At 38.4% G+C, this 18,391-nt stretch overlaps 1 protein-coding gene and 1 pseudogene across 6 annotated transcripts in view; one reads left to right on the top strand and one right to left on the bottom strand.

Moving 5' to 3' along the window:
- The window catches only part of Stk31 (serine threonine kinase 31), a 74,001-nt gene that overhangs the window by 43,884 nt on the left and 11,726 nt on the right, over window positions 1-18,391 (bottom strand). For 3 of the 6 annotated variants that reach the window (NM_001381960.1, NM_029916.2, XM_006506748.3), the window contains exons 6-10: window positions 16,412-16,570; window positions 8,076-8,434; window positions 6,294-6,468; window positions 3,824-3,939; window positions 2,088-2,247 (exon numbers count right to left, since the gene is read on the bottom strand). In NM_001381960.1, coding sequence (NP_001368889.1) covers window positions 2,088-2,247; window positions 3,824-3,939; window positions 6,294-6,468; window positions 8,076-8,434; window positions 16,412-16,570 — 969 coding nt within the window. Of the gene's footprint in view, window positions 1-2,087; window positions 2,248-3,823; window positions 3,940-6,293; window positions 6,469-8,075; window positions 8,435-16,411; window positions 16,571-18,391 lie in introns of those variants that run through there. The other 3 variants (XM_030255667.1, XM_030255669.1, XM_030255668.1) reach the window with 3 other exon arrangements.
- Window positions 656-1,874, top strand: Gm17060 (predicted gene 17060; annotated as a pseudogene).

Here is an 18,391-nt window from a genome sequence, read left to right as displayed (position 1 = left end):
TTCTTAAGCTTAATACTACAATACAACATTTAAGTTCAACAATCCTGCTAAGCTGATTTTTCCCTATTATTTTTACCATCCTCCCTTCATATTAACTACCTCCCAACACTGTGGGAGTATAATAAGATATATAGTAATAATATAGTATATAGTCAGTATATAATAATTTGTCAGATTCTTATACTGTAGTAACATAAAATATACTACTCAGACCAAAATACAAGGTCCATGTTAGCAGGTTTAGAAGTCACCCTAGTTAAAAATCTCATATGAGGCCCTCAAAAGCCAGTATTTCTGTTGAGTCCTCCATGAGTCTAACTTCTAGGAGCCCTGAAGGATGTACCCAGTTGTAAGAGTCCTCATTGGGTGTTTTATAATATTCCTAATATAGATGCAACTTGAGTATTTACAATAAATAATATTGACTATTAACATGGTTGAAACATTTTATCACATCAGGAGAATAGACAGTTACTCAAATATTAAATATGCATACAAAACAAGAAAAGATTTTTAAACTGTGTCTAGTCGCCAATTACCTATTCTAATTTTCTCTTAAAGTAAACACTTATTTTATGTAAATAAAGTATCACTACAGTATCAGACCCTCTGCTTTCTTAAAACACTCAACAAGATTAAAAAAACAAAAAGAATGGGCGTGATTCCGTTCTGCATGTCTGTTCTGTGGAACATCAAGCAGTTGTTTTCTGGTGGGATTTCTCCCACACTGAAGTCCACTCGATGGACATGCACCGGAGCCCTCTTAGGCCTCAGAACTACCTTTTCGGTTGCGAACTAAAGGCTGATAAAGACTATCACTTTAAAGTGGATAATGATAAAAATGAACACCAATTATCATTAAGAATCATTTTAGGAGCAAGTTACACATTGTAGAGGCAGAAGCAATGTATGAAGGCAGTCCAATTAAAGTCACACTGGCAACTTTGAAGATGTCTGTACAACCAACAGTTTCCCTTGGGGGCTTCAAAATTACAACCACCTGTGGTCTTAAGGTTGAAGTGTGGTTCAGGGCCTGTGCACACTAGTGGACAGCACCTAGTAGCTGTACAGGAAGATGCAGAGTCTGAAGATGAAGATGAGGAGGACGTAAAACTCTTAGGCATGTCTGGAAAGTGATCTGCTCCTGGAGGTGGTAACAAGGTTCCACAGAAAAAAGTAAAACTTGATGAAGATGATGAGGATGATGATGAAGACGATGAGGAGGAGGATTTTGATGATGAGGAAACTGAAGAAAAGGTTCCAGTGAAGAAATCTGTACCTGATACCCCAGCCAAAAATGCACAAAAACCAAACCATCAACTTAAAACCTTTAACACCAAGATCAAAGGGTCAAGAGTCCTTCAAAAAACCAGGAAAAAACTCCCAAAACACCAAAAGGACCTAGTTCTGTAGAAGACATTAAAGCAAAATTGCAAGCAAGTATAGAAAAAGTGGTTCTCTTCCGAAGTAGAAGTCAAGTTCATTAATTATGTGAAGAATTGTTTCCAGATGACTGACCAGGAGGCTATTAAGATCTCTGGCAGTGGAGGAAGTCTCTTTAAGAAAATTGTTTAAACAGTTTGAAATATTCTGTCTTACTTCATTTCTGTAATAGTTGATACCTGGCTGTCCTTTTTATAATGCAAAGTGAGAACTCTCCCTACTGTGTCTGATAAATGTTGTCCAGGTTCAATTGATAAGAATGTGTTGTCTAAAATGCCTGTCTAGTTTTCAAGGATGGAACTCCACCCTTTACTTGGTTTTAAGTATGTATGGAATGTTATGATAGGACATAGTCATAGTGTTGGTCAGATGTGGAAATGGTAGGAAGACAAAATATACATGTGAAATAAACTCAGTGTCTTAATAAAGTAAAAAACAACAACAATAACATAGAAAATTCTTTTTATTTGGGGGGGGGGGCGGGTCGAGACAGGGTTTCTCTGTATAGCCTTGGCTGTCCTGGAACTCACTCTGTAGACCAGGCTGGTCTCGAACTCAGAAATCCGCCTGCCTCTGCCTCCCGAGTGCTGGGATTAAAGGCGTGCGCCACCACACCCGGCTAACATAGAAAATTCTTAACCCACCTCATTAAGACAAGTTTGGATCTTCTCCTGAGCAACATTATATTCAGCCCAAATTTTCTCTAACTCATTCAAAGATGCTAGAGTAGTAAAGGACCCTTCATCCAACACTTGCATAGCATCTGAAAGGTCATTTCCAAAGCGAATACTGATGTTAATATGCCTATTTAAAAACACAGGAAAAAGGAAAAAGGTAAACATCAAGAAATTGCCAAGTTTGTATGAGAGAAATTCATTTAAAACATCTCAAAGTTACTATTTACAACACTACCCTATGACTACTATAGTGGTTTAAATATGCTTGGCCCAAAGAGTGGCACTATTAGGGATACTGCCTTGTTGGGTAGGTGTGACCTTGTTGGAAGAAGTATATCACTGTGGGGGTGGGCTTTGAGACCCTCCTCCTAACTGCCTAGAAGGTAGCCTTCTGCTTGCCTTCAGAACAAAATGTAGACCTCTTAGCTCCTCCTATGCCATGCTTACTTGGACAATGCCATGCTTCCTACCATGATGATAATGGACTGAATCTTCAAACCTGTAAGCCAGCCCCAATTAAATGTTGTCCTTTATAAGAGTTGCCTTTGTCATAGTGTCTCTTCACAGCAATAAAACCATACCTAAGACAACTAGGTCCTTTTTAAAACTTTACAGAAAAACATGTGTAATTGTGTAGAGAACTAGAGGGATGATTCAGTGGTTAAGAAGTCTGCCATTGCAAAAGACCTGGGTTCAGTTCCCAGCACCCACATGGCAGGTCAGAACTACCTGTAATGCCAGTTCTAGGGGCTGTAATGCCTTCTGGCCTCCACAGGAACCAGACATGCATGTGGTGCACATACAAACACGCAGGAAAAACATTCATACACATAAAATAATAGATAGATCTTTTAAAATGTGGAACAAATAATTCTATACATATTTTTAAATAAAATATTGCCATTAGTCAGACACAGTGAACCTTTAATCTGAGCACTCAAGAAGCAGAGGTAAGCAGCTCTCTGTAAGCCTGAGGCCCTCCTGGTCTATACAGTGAGTTCAAGGCCAGCTGGGACTACATAGTGAGATTGTGTCTCAAAACAAACAAACAAACAAAGAGATTGGTGTATTTCCCAGCTTGGTCTCAGAACATCTTCCTGCCCAAGCATCTTCCTGCCTCCGCCTCCAATAACCCTGTACGTACGGACACACGCTACCATATCTAACAGAAAGAAATCTACTTTTTTAACTTTGTATAGAAAGATGACTTCCAAAATATGCAAAATTTAAAATGTCAAAAGGACCTTTAATTTCTGTTCTATATCAAAATTTGTAAATATTTCTCTAAAAATGTTAAACATATCCAGTATTGTTTAACCATAGCCATAGGCAAAGTCCAACACTGAAAGGCTGGGCCAAGCAGTGTTCATTGTAATCCCAGTGAGAAGAAGGTGAAGACCAGTTGCATCCCCAGATCTAGGAGGGCAGACAGAATAGCCTACCTGGTGAGGTTACCGTAGTGAGAAACCCTGTCTCAAAACCAAGGTAGAAAGCACTTGTGGAATAATACTGGAAGCTGTCCTCTGACTTCCACACGTGCCCACACACATGTATGCACAAGAACACACATAAATATTCACATATAAAATATTCTTTGAAGCTAAATTTTTTGATCAGTGGTAAATTATCTGCCTAGTATGCACAAGACTCTGGGTTCTATAACCAGAACTACAAAAAAAAAAATACACATAATTGGAAAGTACCTAATTTCTTTCAATAGTTCTACTTTAGCTGCCAAATTCTTCAGCCTGGTTCCTACACACGTCTTCAGAGTGCTTTCTAAATGCTTAGTCAGATCCATGGTAGCTGTTTTCTCTTGCTGAAACATTAAAAATATATATATCTTCGTGAGAACTAATACCATAATTCTATCATTCAAATAACTTTTTAGTTAGATTCAAGTTAAATGTTAAGAGTTAAAAACAATGTTAGTATGTTAGTGTTAGAACTGAATTGAACTGTGGGACATCTAGCTAGTACCAGGTCTGGAATCCTAGCTTAAAGAGATAAACTTTTAAATACTCCATAAAGCAATATGGGAAATGTGATATAAATGATATAGTGCAATTACTGCTTACTTTACTTTGACCTATATACTATGGTTATATTTTGATTGGCTTTAGCCTGAGGAGGGCTGTGATCTAACCCAGGACACCTGTATATATAGTTCTTTGGAGGAGGATGTGGTGAAGGAAGAGGTATCAGAGGAAGAAGTGGTGGAGGGGGTTGAAGTCATAGGGAAGAAGGAAGAGGAGGAAGAAGAGGAGGAGGAGGAGGTGGTGGTGGTGGTGGTAGAGGTGATGATAGCAGGGTCTCACTGTGTAACCCTTGCTAGCCTAGAACTCACTACGTAAATCAGCTGACTTCAAACTCAGAGATCTACCTGTCTCTATATCCTGAGTATTGAGATTAAAAATGCATGTCCCACCACACTCAACTCTAGCTTCTTAAATGTCTGCTTATATTAAACTAGATATATTATTCTTTTTTGTAGCCTTGGATGGCCTAGAAATTGCTGTGTGGAACAGGCTGGGCTCAAATTCACTGAGATCTGTCTGCCTTAGCTACTCCAGTGCTGGAATAGTCCTTTTTTTTTTTTTTCTTTTTTGGCTTTTCGAGACAAGGTTTCTCTGTGTAGCCTTGGTTATCCTGAAACTCTCTCTGTTGACCAGGCTGGCCTCAAACTCAGAAATCTGCCTGTCTTTGCCACTCCAGTGCTAGGATTAAAGGCATGCACCATAACTGCCCTGCAAGACACATTCTTAATAATATGAAATACTATATTTTGATGGGGCTAATTTTGAAGAAACAAAAACTGTCAAAATGGTAATGAGCAATACATGATTAATTATGAATCCTTTCTGGAATGTTTTGAGATATTTTCAACATTTAGGCATTTTATGGGCTGGAGCATTGGCTTAGTCAGTACAAAGCTTGCCAAAAAGCATGAGGACCTGAGTTAGATCCCCACCACCACATTAAAAAGCCAAGCACAGCAGTGGCACACATCTGTAACCCAGCACTGGGGAGGCAGAAACAGGAGAGTCTTTGGGGCTTGCTGTCCAGCCAGTCCAGCCAAATCAGCATGCTCCTGGTTCAGTAAAAGACCTGCCTCAAAACTAAGGTGAAAATGAGAAAAACATCTGACATTAACCTCTGGTCACACACATGTACATGTACCTGCACACATGCATACACACAATCAATATACACACAAAAGGTTAAAGAACATAAGGAAATATATAAATGAGAGAATAATTAAATTTCAAACAGCCTATGAAATATAAACACGGTTAGCTTGAAATGTAAGAAAAAAGTTTTCTCCTTACACAGGTTTCAAATGAAAACAGATGGAGACACTGTGTCAATAACAACTAAGAGCACTTGTTGCAGGGTATTTGATTACACTGTGAACCCAAAGATTATGTTATTTACTGAAAAGAAAAAAAAAACCTGTTTCTAGTTGTAGTGTGGCTCATATTTAGCACATACCTTTAATTCCTCTGACTGCAATATAGACACACCCTTAGTACACACCTTTAATCCCAAACAATGAAGGTAAAATTAGTTTGTTGAAGGAAGCACCCATGTGGGAAAATGACATCTAATTGAGTGGCAGACATAGTAATGAATCAAAGATTTGACAGAATGGTGTATGTCCAACTCTCATGAGAAGAAAAAGGAAAGGGAAGCTACTTAAGGGGGCGTTGCAGGGCTAATAGGCCATTTTACAGGGACAGTCATATAGAAACAGGTTGCAGAGAGAGAACATATTAGATGTAGATGAATACAAAATGAGCCAGAGAATGAGAGGGAGCCAGAAGATTAGAACAGATTGCCAGAGTTAGTTTGAAGCCAAGCAGAGTAATCTAGTAGTGGCCAAGAGAAGTCAGATCGAATCAGTCAAGAGGAATTTGGGCCAGAACAGTTGAGTTCAACCAGCCAGCTAGAAATCAGAAAGAACTAGAAGGGGGGGAGCTTATTCAGCAGCAAGTCTCAGAGGCTAAAGCATTCTAGGCCTAGATTAGAGTATACCGAGGCTAGTGGTTTCTAGGACTAGGCTTAGGTTAGCAGACAGAGGCCGTAAGACGGCACTTACATCCGGTGAATAAAAGTTACTTTATAAGCGATGAGTGCGCACGTTTCACAGGAGAACCAAAGCCACTGACCTACCTGCAGCTCCTGGGCAGTCTGCTCAACTTTTAATTCTAATGCTTTGTAATTTTCTAGAAGAACCTCTTTCTCTGTTTTAAGCTTTTCATTCTCTTCAATAAGTTTCTGGTCCTGTTTAATTTTTGCCAAGCTGACATTAGACCCTAAATTAAAGTCACCAGCAGCCAAACTTTCCCTGTTAAAAACAAATTCATTTATTTTTGAAAATAAGCTTAAGGCTATTAGAACTCAAAAACTGAAATTACCATGAGCTTTTTTATAATATACCTTACAATTAATTTTGAATATTAAAACCACTGCCTAGCTCAACATTAAAAAATAATTTAAGCTGAGCATGTTGGCATAAACCTGCAATCCCTGAATTTGGGAGGCCAAAGTGAATGCATACAAAACCTGAGGCCACTTTAAGCTCCATACAGAGTCTGAAAGCAGTCTTAGCTACACAGTGAGACTCTACATCAAACATGAAAATAAACTAGTTTAATGCAAACTAGTTTATGTTAATGGGGCATACTTCAAAAACGCTTTCTCTAATGTCTCATAATCCACATCTGTTATACCACTATCTACCTCAACATCATGAACATCAAATTGTTCTGTCCGTTTTTTCTAATTCTTCCTCCCTTGTACCTTTTCATTTGTGTAGTTTCTAAACCACCAATAAAAACCCATCAAACTGCCATGACATCATTGCTTGATTCACCATAGGTAAGAATACACGGGTATATACTAGAGCTAGAGAAGATACTCAGTGGTTAAGATGCTGGCTGCTCTTGTAGAGGACCCTGGCTCAATTCCCAGTGCCTACATGGCAACTCACAACCTTTTTTAATTCCTGGCCCAGAGGATCCAATACCCTCTTCAGGCCTCTAACTGCACCAGGCATGCATGTGGTACACAGATATATATGAATTTAATCCAAACACCAACACACAAAATAATATCTTTAAGTAATATACTGGTATTCATGAGTATCTAGACTGACTTTCTGACTCAAGTAGATAATTCAAAATGATCTAAAATTGTAGCTCAAATTATATACACCTGTGGTAACAGATACACTTCCTCTGATCTTTTAATTATATAACACACATGAATTGAAACATACCTTACCTTAGAAGTATATACAATTATTTGACCAGTTAAATTATTAAAAATACATATTAAGGGTAGAGATCAATTGGTAAAGTATATACATTGCATGCATTAAGACCTTAGGTTTGACACCCTCCTCCCTGCAAGCACTAGGAAAAAAAAAAGCCAAAAAAAAGAAATATTTTAAAAGAAATGAACTCCTTAACAGAGCACCTTAAAATCCTAATTCCTTAAAATCTCACCACAAACTTTCACACAAAAGATCTCTTAAACACATGAAAAATATTCGTACAGCCAGAAGGGGAAAAATATCATTTTTTTTTCCTTAAGAGGATGGAGATTGCATCCAGAACCTCATGCATACTAGGCATGTACTCCATTAATTAATATTTGGGGACAATTTTTATTTTTGTTAAAGATGTTCAAAGAATAAAATGAAAAGTTAGCAAGGGAACTTTAAATAATTCAAGAACAATTATATTTTCTAACTGGCTTTTAAGGAAAACATCCCTGCTAAAGAACAGAGGAACAAGTGTTTGATGAGGAAAAAAACAAAAATTATGTAAGATCATTCACAAAACCATACGCTCTGTTAAGGATTCCAAAAGCCTAAGAACTGAATTCTATAAAGGCTACTACCATAAATTTGAAATCAATTAAAAATTTAAAACAGCACCACAGTCTTACTTTGGAAATGTCACGTGATTGCCTGCACTGGTCTCATACTTCACATCAAGAGTCAGCCTCCCGTTAAAATGCCCCTTTGGCCTGCTGAAGGTTGACTGGTTTGATCTGCGCCCCCACAGGGGGATAGGGTTCTTGAGACTCCTGAGAGCAAGCTGATTAGGATCAGGTTTCTTTGCCTCACAGGCATCAATGCCTGAGGTCAGTCTGCACTTTTCTGCAAATCCTTTCTTTGCCACTTCTTCCCCTATATCGACAGTGCCATACTCAGCCTGAGCAATAACTGTTCCATCTTGATATGTTGCTTTTATTCTCATTTTAATTTCTTTTTCAAAAATCAAACTCCCCAAAAATGTTCTACCCTAAAAAGATAGGAAAAAAGACATAAGCCATTGATACTTTTCTCACTTACTTTGTTTCTATTGTTTCCAAGCATTGTATTTCTTTTTCCTAAAACCTATATACAAGGAATCTTAGTTTGTTGTTGACTTATTAAAGTATGTATCCAATGTATTGAAAGACCCACAACGTGAGGACTCTCCCACTTTCTGACTCAGGAGAGGTGACACCCCAAATCACTCACGAGAAACAGTCTTGCTGCAAACTGCAAGAGGACTTTTTATTTCAAGAGCGCTCTCGGGCCCACAGTCATACACCACCCAGGGGTAGAGGACCATGGCACCCCGAGTAGCTGGGTAAGGGGGTATTTAAAGGAAGAAACCACAACTCAAGGAGAGTAGCTGGGTAAGGGGGTATTTAAAGGAAGAAACCACAACTCAAGGAGGTAGGGAGAGCATTGTTGGAAAATACCAAAATTACCAGTTAAGAGTCACAAGGAAGTGCAAAGTCACAAGAGTCACGAGGAATACCTGGTAATTGTATGGGTTATTTTTCAAGACAGTTTCTAAGAGCCCCTAACAATAGCACATTTGCATAGCAGGTTCCAGCAATGGTCAGGGTGGGTCAGGGTGACTTTCTTTGAATGAACACTCCTTGAACCCAGGAAGCTGGTGGGTGGAGGAATGTCGCTATCTGTTTTATGATTAGCATACCTTGGAGCATTGAGTCACAGAGGTCACATTCTCAAGCCTGGGCCTAAAGGCCCAGAATTTTGCTTTTACGTTATACTTTTTCCAGTATTACAATGTGTGTGAAAACATCCTTTTCCAGAAGTAAAGCTAATATTCAACCATATTTATAAATGTTTTAATGAATGCTAATTAAATATACTAGAAAAAAATGTTACTGTCTTGGCTCCAACTAAATGTAATGCTGTTCTTTTGTTTGTTGGTTTTGTTTTGTTTTTCAAGACAGGGTTTCTTTGTGTAGCCCTGGCTTTCCTGGAACTTGCTCTGTAGAACAGGCTGGCCTTGAACTCTGCCTTGATACCTGCCTGTCTCTGCCTCCCTAGTGCTGGAATTAAAGGTGTGATTGCCAGCATGCCTGGCTGGGATGATGTCCTAAGGAGCTATCGTTTTAAAAAGAATTCTGGCACCTCTAAAAGGAATTCAACAAAACATAATTATTTTAAAGGCAAAGTCAGATACTTTGATTTTAAACTAAAACAAGAACAAAGAAGTAGAATCTCAAAACACAAAACAGATGCTACATTATGGCTCAGTGGGCTTGCTACCACATCGGGCAATCTAAATTTAATCTTCAGAAGCCACATGGTGAAAGGAGAAAAACAATTCTCACAAGTCCTCTGATTTCCACATATGCCATGCCACATGCTTCCCCATACATGTACATATACATATAGTAAATAAATGTTAAAGAATTTCAATTACAAAATACCAGGATCTTTTTTTAAATCACCAAATTTAAATTACAAAATGTGAAACACTAGGAAACATTTATTCAAATCTCCCTTAAACAGAACTTTAAGGAGGCCATTTATCAGCACCATCATATGAGAAACTAGCTACTTCCTAACTTTTCATTATTACCAACACACCACACTGAGAAAAGGTGTAATAAAATGTATTTGAGATTGGAAAGCATCTTAAGACTTCATTTTACCAGGAACTTTTACTGTTGAGAACCTTAATTCTTGTTAACAATAAACATGCTCTGCATGTCTTGGTCAAAGTATTGGCTTATAAGTTATTGGGTATGATTAAAAAGGTGTAACATTGGTAACAAGAAAGTTAGCTTAAAATTGGTAACTCAGGGTTAGAGTCATTTTAAACAATCACACGTGGCATAAACCAGCCCAGGAAACTAGACCTCTAAGGATACTTCTAAATTGGGATAATATTTTATGTAATTTTTATCCTAGAAAGTAGACTTATAAGAGATAAGATTTAAAACAATGTCTCTTTAATAAATCATTAAAATTTGCACTGTCATGCATTCATATGTACAAATTGGCAGCCAAATTTTGTAATGTGAAAGTGATGTTTCTGGTATTGATTTTTAAGAAAAATTGTTTAAAATTGGGTTTTGCTTTCCAAAAGTTATAGTTATATTCTAATATTGCAAAAGAAACTTTAAAATTCTGGAATCTGTCCTCACTGCAAGAGGAATAATCTTTGTTTGGGCCAGGACTCAGGCAGTATGCTCAGATTAAGAAATAATTACATTTGAATTAATGCAAAGCTCAGGGGAGCTTCAGAGAGGCTTGTGTGGCATTTCTTCTGTTTTGCAAACCCTGCCTAGGGAAGTTCTTGGGACCTCACCTCTCCTTGCCTCTGGGGAATATTATTTTTAAGCTAAAACATTATTACAGATCTATCCAGGTATTATTCAAAATAAAGTTTAAATTTTAGATTTATGAAAAGTCAATGAGGCTGTAGAGCTTATAGAGGCATTACAATCTGGCTTGCCTAGTACATATAGAATTATTATAGATTTGGAAGGTTGTTTTTTCCTTTGCATTGTAAAGGGTTTGCTACCAGTGAGCTTGTGATCATTGGAAAGTTTTGCCTCTAGGTATGGCTAGTAGCCTTATGTTATATAAGAAAAAAAATTTTTTTTCTGTCTCTACTTCAATATAAGAAGATAAGACTTTGAATCCTTCAGTGTATATTGTTTCTTAAATGGAATATATTACTTCAACTCTTTCCTCTCACACAATGAGCTTTAAAGTTCTGGAGAGTAGCTGATGAGCCAGAAAATATTCAAAGGCAATATCTTTTTAATATTTAGGGTCTTAGTTATCCTAGAAAGATTGTGGTACAGAAAATTTAAGAAAGAAAAGATGATTTGCTTACTTCAAATTATTTTCAAAAGCTTCCAGGAGATGTTAATTGGCTAAGACCTTACCTTAATGCCTTAAGGTGACTTAAGCCTTTGTTGGATGTTATCAACGGAGAGGCAAATTAACTGGTGAGAAACAAAAGGCTTTGCAGAAAGTAGAGGAAGCTTTTATAATTAATTGTTATCAATTTTAATCAATGGTAATCAAATATTAGCTGCTTATTTTAGTTATTGTTACTCAGTGTGCCCACAGCAATTCTTTGGCAAAAGAGAACATTAATGTAAAATCATCTTTCTTCATCTCCAAGTAAAGTTTTAACATCCTATTATGACATTGCTGTGGTGCTAATAAAGAATTGTAAGATAAAATCATGAAGGAATTTTAGAAAAACAACAACAACAACAACAAAAATGTGTCTTAAAAACCTGACGAGGCATCTGTTCTTTGTTCCAAACAGCAATTAAATTGGTTATTGCAGAATATTGATATTTGGCCTACTGCATAGACTTTCTAGGTAAAACTGATAATTATTATCCAAAAGATAAGTTGTTAAAGATTGCTTCTATGCATGCTTTTGTATTTTCTGTAAATTTATGCATGCATGCATCCCATAAAGACTACATCTACTGTATTTAAAAACAGCCCTTCTATGGGAGAAAAGTATATGTGATTGGATCACATGTTTATTCTTTTGAGTTTCCTCCTGCTTCAGCACAGATAATTAAATTGTGTGCTGTAGCCAGTGTTTTAAAATGTTGAAAAATCAAGCTTTAATTTATATACTAATAGTCTATATATACATATGTACATAACAACACCACAGAGCTGTGTTTGTGCAAATAAACACAAACAAGCTGCACATGCTCCCGAGGATGGATAAGAATAAGTTATTTGAAGACCACAATCCTAAGACATGCGTGGCCGCCAGCCACCATAATTCCCAGGCAGGACCATGGAGCATAAGTAAATTTTAAGTCCCAGTACAGCTAATTTTTATTATATAATTAGGGAGGAATTGTAGCCTCCCCCAGCCTTGAGCAGGCTGGCTCAGACCTGTTCCTCCTCTATGAACAAGACCACCTAGGGTGGAGTCTTCCAACCTAGATAGGTCTATTGTTCTGCCACCTCTGCCATTTTCTCCAAGATGCAGCTACCTGCTGAGATGCTGAACCTGTTCTCCTGACTCTATCCAGATGAAAGGAGATCCTGGTGTGATGGGGGATGGGATGGGTTCCCCCCACCCCACCCCCCACTTTATAAGCTCAGACTCTTAAGTAAATTTTGGGCTTTGATCAGTATCTTTGTCTTGGTCTCGTTATTTCTCTCACCATTTTCTCCCATGCAGCCCCAGCCTCCCTTTCAGGAACCCGGTTCAAGTAGCCTACAGTTATCTCTATCCAAAGTCTCCATAAATATCAAAAACTGGAAGTTCGTAGAGAAGAGGAAGGTACTATTAAGGGAACTAAGAATAGGGAGGCTATATTTGAACCCCAGTTCACTGGCCCAGATAGAACTCTGTTCACAGAGAAGTTAAGCAAAGGGACCTCAAGGCTAGTATCAAGCTTTAGTGTCTTTGCTGAGTCCTTTGGTGTAGCAAGATCTTTATAAAGTAAGAAAGGCTATGGCAGATGTCAGTAACTTAGACCAACATGTAAAGAGTATCTGAAAAATAAAAGAAGCTAAAGGAGAAATATTCTTTTAAGGTTAAGCAGAAAAAGAGGCCTGTCTAGGTTCTTCTAGGTGAAGTAGTATTTATGTTGAGCTAGGGTTGCTAAGGAAAAATCTGATAGAAAGGCATTGTGTGCTAAGGAGCATCTGCCTAAGGAGAAGACATCCTTGACAGAATACAGATGAAGCACACAAGCCTGTCCCAGGAGTGGGTGATCCCCCAGACCAAGGAGGGGACACAGCAAAAGATAAAGCTGGGGTGTAGACTGTTCGCCCAGCTAGAACTGCCCCGACAGCCAGGGATGGTGAATGGGAGGCTGGAGGCATGTGCCAACCCAGGGTCACTCTGACCTAGTGAGCCAGAGGTGCAGCGGGAAAGCAGGGCCACATTTACCTTTGGCCTTGAGTATGTCTGAGCCGACTAAGTCAAATCCACTGAGTTGATCAGGTGTGGAGAAATGAGGGAGGCTCCCAGAACAGGCTCCAGGTCATGTAAACATAATAGTTCAGAGAGAATCGCCAAGGATTACAGAGAACAAATTAAGTTAGCACCTCCTATCTATGCTTTGTACCTGACCTTGATCTTTGGAGGAAGCAAATTGATGGAACCTTTCCATGCTGTATTAGACCTTGCTCATTTCAACCTTAGTTATCATCTTAGTTGTGAACTTCTAGGCTCACCTGACACTTGCTGAGGATGGATGACAACTGACTTTCAGGTGTTTCACCAAGGTTATCTTTGGAACCCACTGATCTGTTATGAGATAGTAGTTCCGGAAGTTGCCTTGTCCTGCCCATTCACTGGAAAAGGTTTTGTTACATAGATAACATAATGCTTACCTGTATTTTGCAAATTTGTAAAGTCACTGGAGAAACAATCAGATATAGTATACTTCTACCTACCTTACAACCCTACTGGGGTGGGTTAATTAAAAAAAAAAAATCCAAAAGTTACCCTACATGGGTAAAAAAGGACATTCCAGAGACCATAAGGTTATTAAATAAAAACTCCAGTGCCAGGAGAAGTTTTTTCTAGATGGTTATGATGTGCCTGTTAAACTCTCATCTAAACACATGTATTTAGATGTATCAGCCTCAACTCATAACCCCTGAGAAAACTCCTGAGATCAAGTGATTGTTACTGTGACATGGTGACCTATAGTAGACATCTATAGTCAAACCTTTTAACGCTCAGGAATCATTGTTGAAGAGGGGACAAAGGAGTCAAAGGAAGGGATATAGTATTGTGTAATAGTTTCCATTCTGTAGGAATCTCCTTAAGCAAAAAGGTAAATAACTCAAAATAGCTTCAGGAAATCTCTGAAACTAACTAGATTCATCAGGCCCCTCCTTGCCTGAGTAAGCAATAAATGCTGAGAGTCCCTCTCAGAAGAGGAAGCTGAACTGTCAAGAAGACTCTGAGATGAGCTGCCACAAAGACTCAGACAAGCCAAACTACAAAAAAGACTCTCAGAGGAAAAAAGCTTTAAAAAACAGTCCTTGATACCAAAATAGCTCCTGAGGAAGCAAAATCCAGCCCAGCTCACTCAAAGAGGTTTAGACCAAAGGCACCTGGAAAGGATATTCTCTGAGAAAGCAGCTGAGCTGCCTGCAGGGTGTGCAGGGCACTCCAAGTTCCCAGCTTTGTGAGCTGTCACCCACACTGGGTAGGCTTTGGTAATCAAGCCTTTGAGCTTGGTGACTCATTTCTGCTCTTGTAAGTAACCTAATAAAACTCTTTGGTTCACCAAGTTTGGACTTTGGTGATATTCGCACTTTGGTCTGTCATGGGATCCCTCCCTATCTGTCGTGAATAGACGTGTGTGTGTCTCCCCAGAAAAGTTTTGTCACACAACAAACAAAAGGGGAAAAAAGTTTATTTGCCTTACAATTCCACATTGTATTCAACACTGTAGGGAAGTCACAGAAGCTGAAACAGCCAGCAATACCCACTTCCTTGCTTAAAAGTAGAGAGAAAGCCGGGTGTGGTGGCGCACACCTTTAATCCCAGCACTCAGGAGGCAGAGGCAGGAGGATTTCTGAGTTCGAGGCCAGCCTGGTCTACAAAGTGAGTTCCAGGACAGCCAGGGCTATACAGAGAAACCCTGTCTCGAAAAAATAAATAAATAAATAAAGTAGAGAGAAATGAATATACCCACGCTTATTCCTTATTCCTCTCATCTAGTTATCTCACTTAAGATACCCTACCAGGGAATGGTACTGCCCACAAGTACGGTCTGAGCCTCTCCACATCAACTAGCAATCAAAACAAGCTCTCAAATGTCCACAGGTCAACTTGATCTAGATAATTGTCCTCAATTGAGACTCTCTTCCCAGGTTATTCTAGTTTGTGTCCAGCTATATTAAAACTATCATATTGCCTAAAATATAAATCTGATTACTTGTAATACTAATAATTTCAAACTACTGATATTTATGGACAGGGTTAAAGACCACTGAGGGGTGCTCAAGATTTAATCCCCAGTATTCTAAAACAAAACAAACCAATACATTCACAAAGACAAATGTCAACAGAATTTTTTCATCATATAAAAGACAATCCTTTTAAATTTTTACAGAAGAAACTATTCACATTCAGGGTTTTGTTATTGTTGTCTGTTTTTCCACATTTGTTTTATTCACTTACATACATACATCCACTTATTTGATCATTAAGAATGATTACCTACCAAAGACGAGGACAAATACATAATTGTTTTTCATGCATTTGAAGGGGTCTGGCCAGCTAGAGCACAGCAAGCAAACATTGCTCTGGCAGGCTGTGTGCTTCTCCCCAGTTCCTTCTGCTTTGCTAAAAACTTAGAACTATCCACCAAGGTCTATTCCCTTATTTGGCTGCTGCCTCCTCCTGAGGCTGATCACCAAGGCCCACCTATCAAACTATTTAAGTCCAGCAATCAAAAGCCCCTTACACTCACCTAATTAACAGGTTTCCCTTCGTACCTCTATAAACTGCCATTTTCCTATGTGCTATGTCTGTCTCCTCTCTATCCAAGGGAGTCCTTTGCCCCTCTCCAGACAGATATCCCTACTCCCTTTTCCTTGTTCCCTTTCTCCCTCATCTTCTGTCTCCTGTCTTTGTCACTTATTCCATGTTCTCTGTCCCTATGGAACAAATACATCTCCTTTGTGCTGAGAACTTGGTCTTGAGAGTCCTGAGCCAATGCTTTTCCTAACAGTATTTATGCTCATTTGTGTGTGTGTGTTTGGTAAGTACCAGGGATCAAACCCAGGGTCTGATCATACTAAGTGTTCTACTATAACTGTATCCATAAACCTGAATTACCTTTTCATATTTTATTTTTCATATTTATTTTTATATTTTCATAAATTTTATTTATTTTCCTTAAAAATTAATAATTTCCTAAATATTTAATAGTGCTTATGCTTTCAAGTATATAGTTTCAGGTATAATACATTAACAAGAATATTTAAATGTATGACTTACCTGATCAAACTGGGTAACTTCTTGGCCAGAAGGAATCTGTAGTCCCCAAAGTCTATACTTCTTGGCAATACTAGAAAATTGTAGCTCCGGAGGAATTTCTACTATATCAGATCGGTTTAGAATTTCAGTATTTCCATAGTCAATGTACCTCACCAGGCACTAGAAAAAAATTGGAAGCAAACACTAGTACTAAACATAGATTACAAATTTATAAACAAGACCTATAAATGTTACCTCAGATGATGAACACCTTTAGAAATAGTTCTAATAACAACTTCAAAGAAAAATCCAACATTTGGGACTAATTTCCAAGAGTACCATTTGTCATTTATCTTTTTTTAACCACTGCTGTTTTTATACAAACATGAGCATACAGCATTGTGATCCTTCCTAATCTAATAGTAAAATCAATCTACATTCTTAAGTTCAAATTGAAAATAGTAGAACCTGGGGGGGGGGGGTCCCCCAACAATTAAAAAAAAAACTTTCTTTGATAAAATTAAACCCACTCTGTCTAGACCTTGAGGCTGACCAAATTTACCCTTACTTCCGGCCCTGTGTCTATGTGTTCAGTTTTTTTTTTCCAGGAGTTATATAGAGAGCCCAGCATCTAAACGCACTGGCTGCTCTTCCGGAAGACCCAGGATCAGTTCCCAACATCCACATGGCAGCTCACAACCATCTGTAACTCCAGCTCCAACACCTTCTTCTGGCTTCCATGGACACTACATACGCATGGTATACACACCATACACATGGACACTACATACGCATGGACACTACATACGCATGGACACTACATACGCATGGACACTACATACGCATGGACACTACATACGCATGGACACTACATACGCATGGACACTACATACGCATGGACACTACATACGCATGGACACTACATACGCATGGTATACACACCATACACATGGACACTACATACGCATGGACACTACATACGCATGAACACTACATACGCATGGACACTACATACGCATGGACACTACATACGCATGGACACTACATACGCATGGACACTACATATGCACGGTATACACACCATACACATGGTACATAAGAGCAGAGAGAACTCTCAGACACACTTTTTTTAAGTTTTAAAATTTTTCTACCAGGGATCCATCCCATAATCAGCTTCCAAACACTGACACTATTGCATACACTAGCAAGATTTTGCTGAAAGGACCCTGATATAGCTGTCTCTTGTGAGACTATGCCGGGGCCTAGCAAACACAGAAGTGGATGATCACAGTCAGCTATTGGATGGATCACACGGCCCCCAATGGAGGAGCTAGAGAAAGCACCCAAGGAGCTAAAGGGATCTGCAACCCTATAGGTGGAACAACAATATGAACTAACCAGTACCCCAGAGCTCATGTCTCTAGCTGCATATGTATCAAAAGATGGCCTAGTCGGCCATCACTGGAAAGAGAGGCCCATTGGTCATGCAAACTTTATATGCCCCAGTACAGGGGAACGCCAGGGCCAAAAAGTGGGAGTGGGTGAGTAGGGAGTGGGGTAGGGGGAGGGTATGGGGGACTTTTGGGATAGCATTGGAAATGTAAATGAGGAAAATACCTAATAAAAAATATTAAAAAAGAAAAAAAAGAAAAAGAAAAAATTTTTTCTAAAAGTATATTATAAAATCAATCATCTCAAGCCTTAATTTAAAATCTTAAAATTAATCCAAATGACAAGTGTAAATATATTCTTCAATTGTCAAATTATGGAAATTTTATATTAGAAAAGTCAATTTCACAAAGATAAAACATTGTAGCACTAGTAAATCATATTTTAAAACCATACCAACCAGAGAAATCATGAAATTTCCCACTAAGTTTTCCAAGAAAAATATTTACCACATACATACATTATGAAATATATCTATTTTTAGACAGCCTGATGATTGTACAGAAACTTGAATTCTGAAGAATATTTTTGAATCTTATCTAGTTTTAAATT

This window comes from Mus musculus, chromosome 6, assembly GCF_000001635.26.
Source record: "Mus musculus strain C57BL/6J chromosome 6, GRCm38.p6 C57BL/6J".
Taxonomy (NCBI): Eukaryota; Metazoa; Chordata; class Mammalia; order Rodentia; family Muridae; genus Mus; species Mus musculus.
Note: the sequence above shows the minus strand (reverse complement) of the source record. Positions and strands in the feature narration are given on the sequence as shown.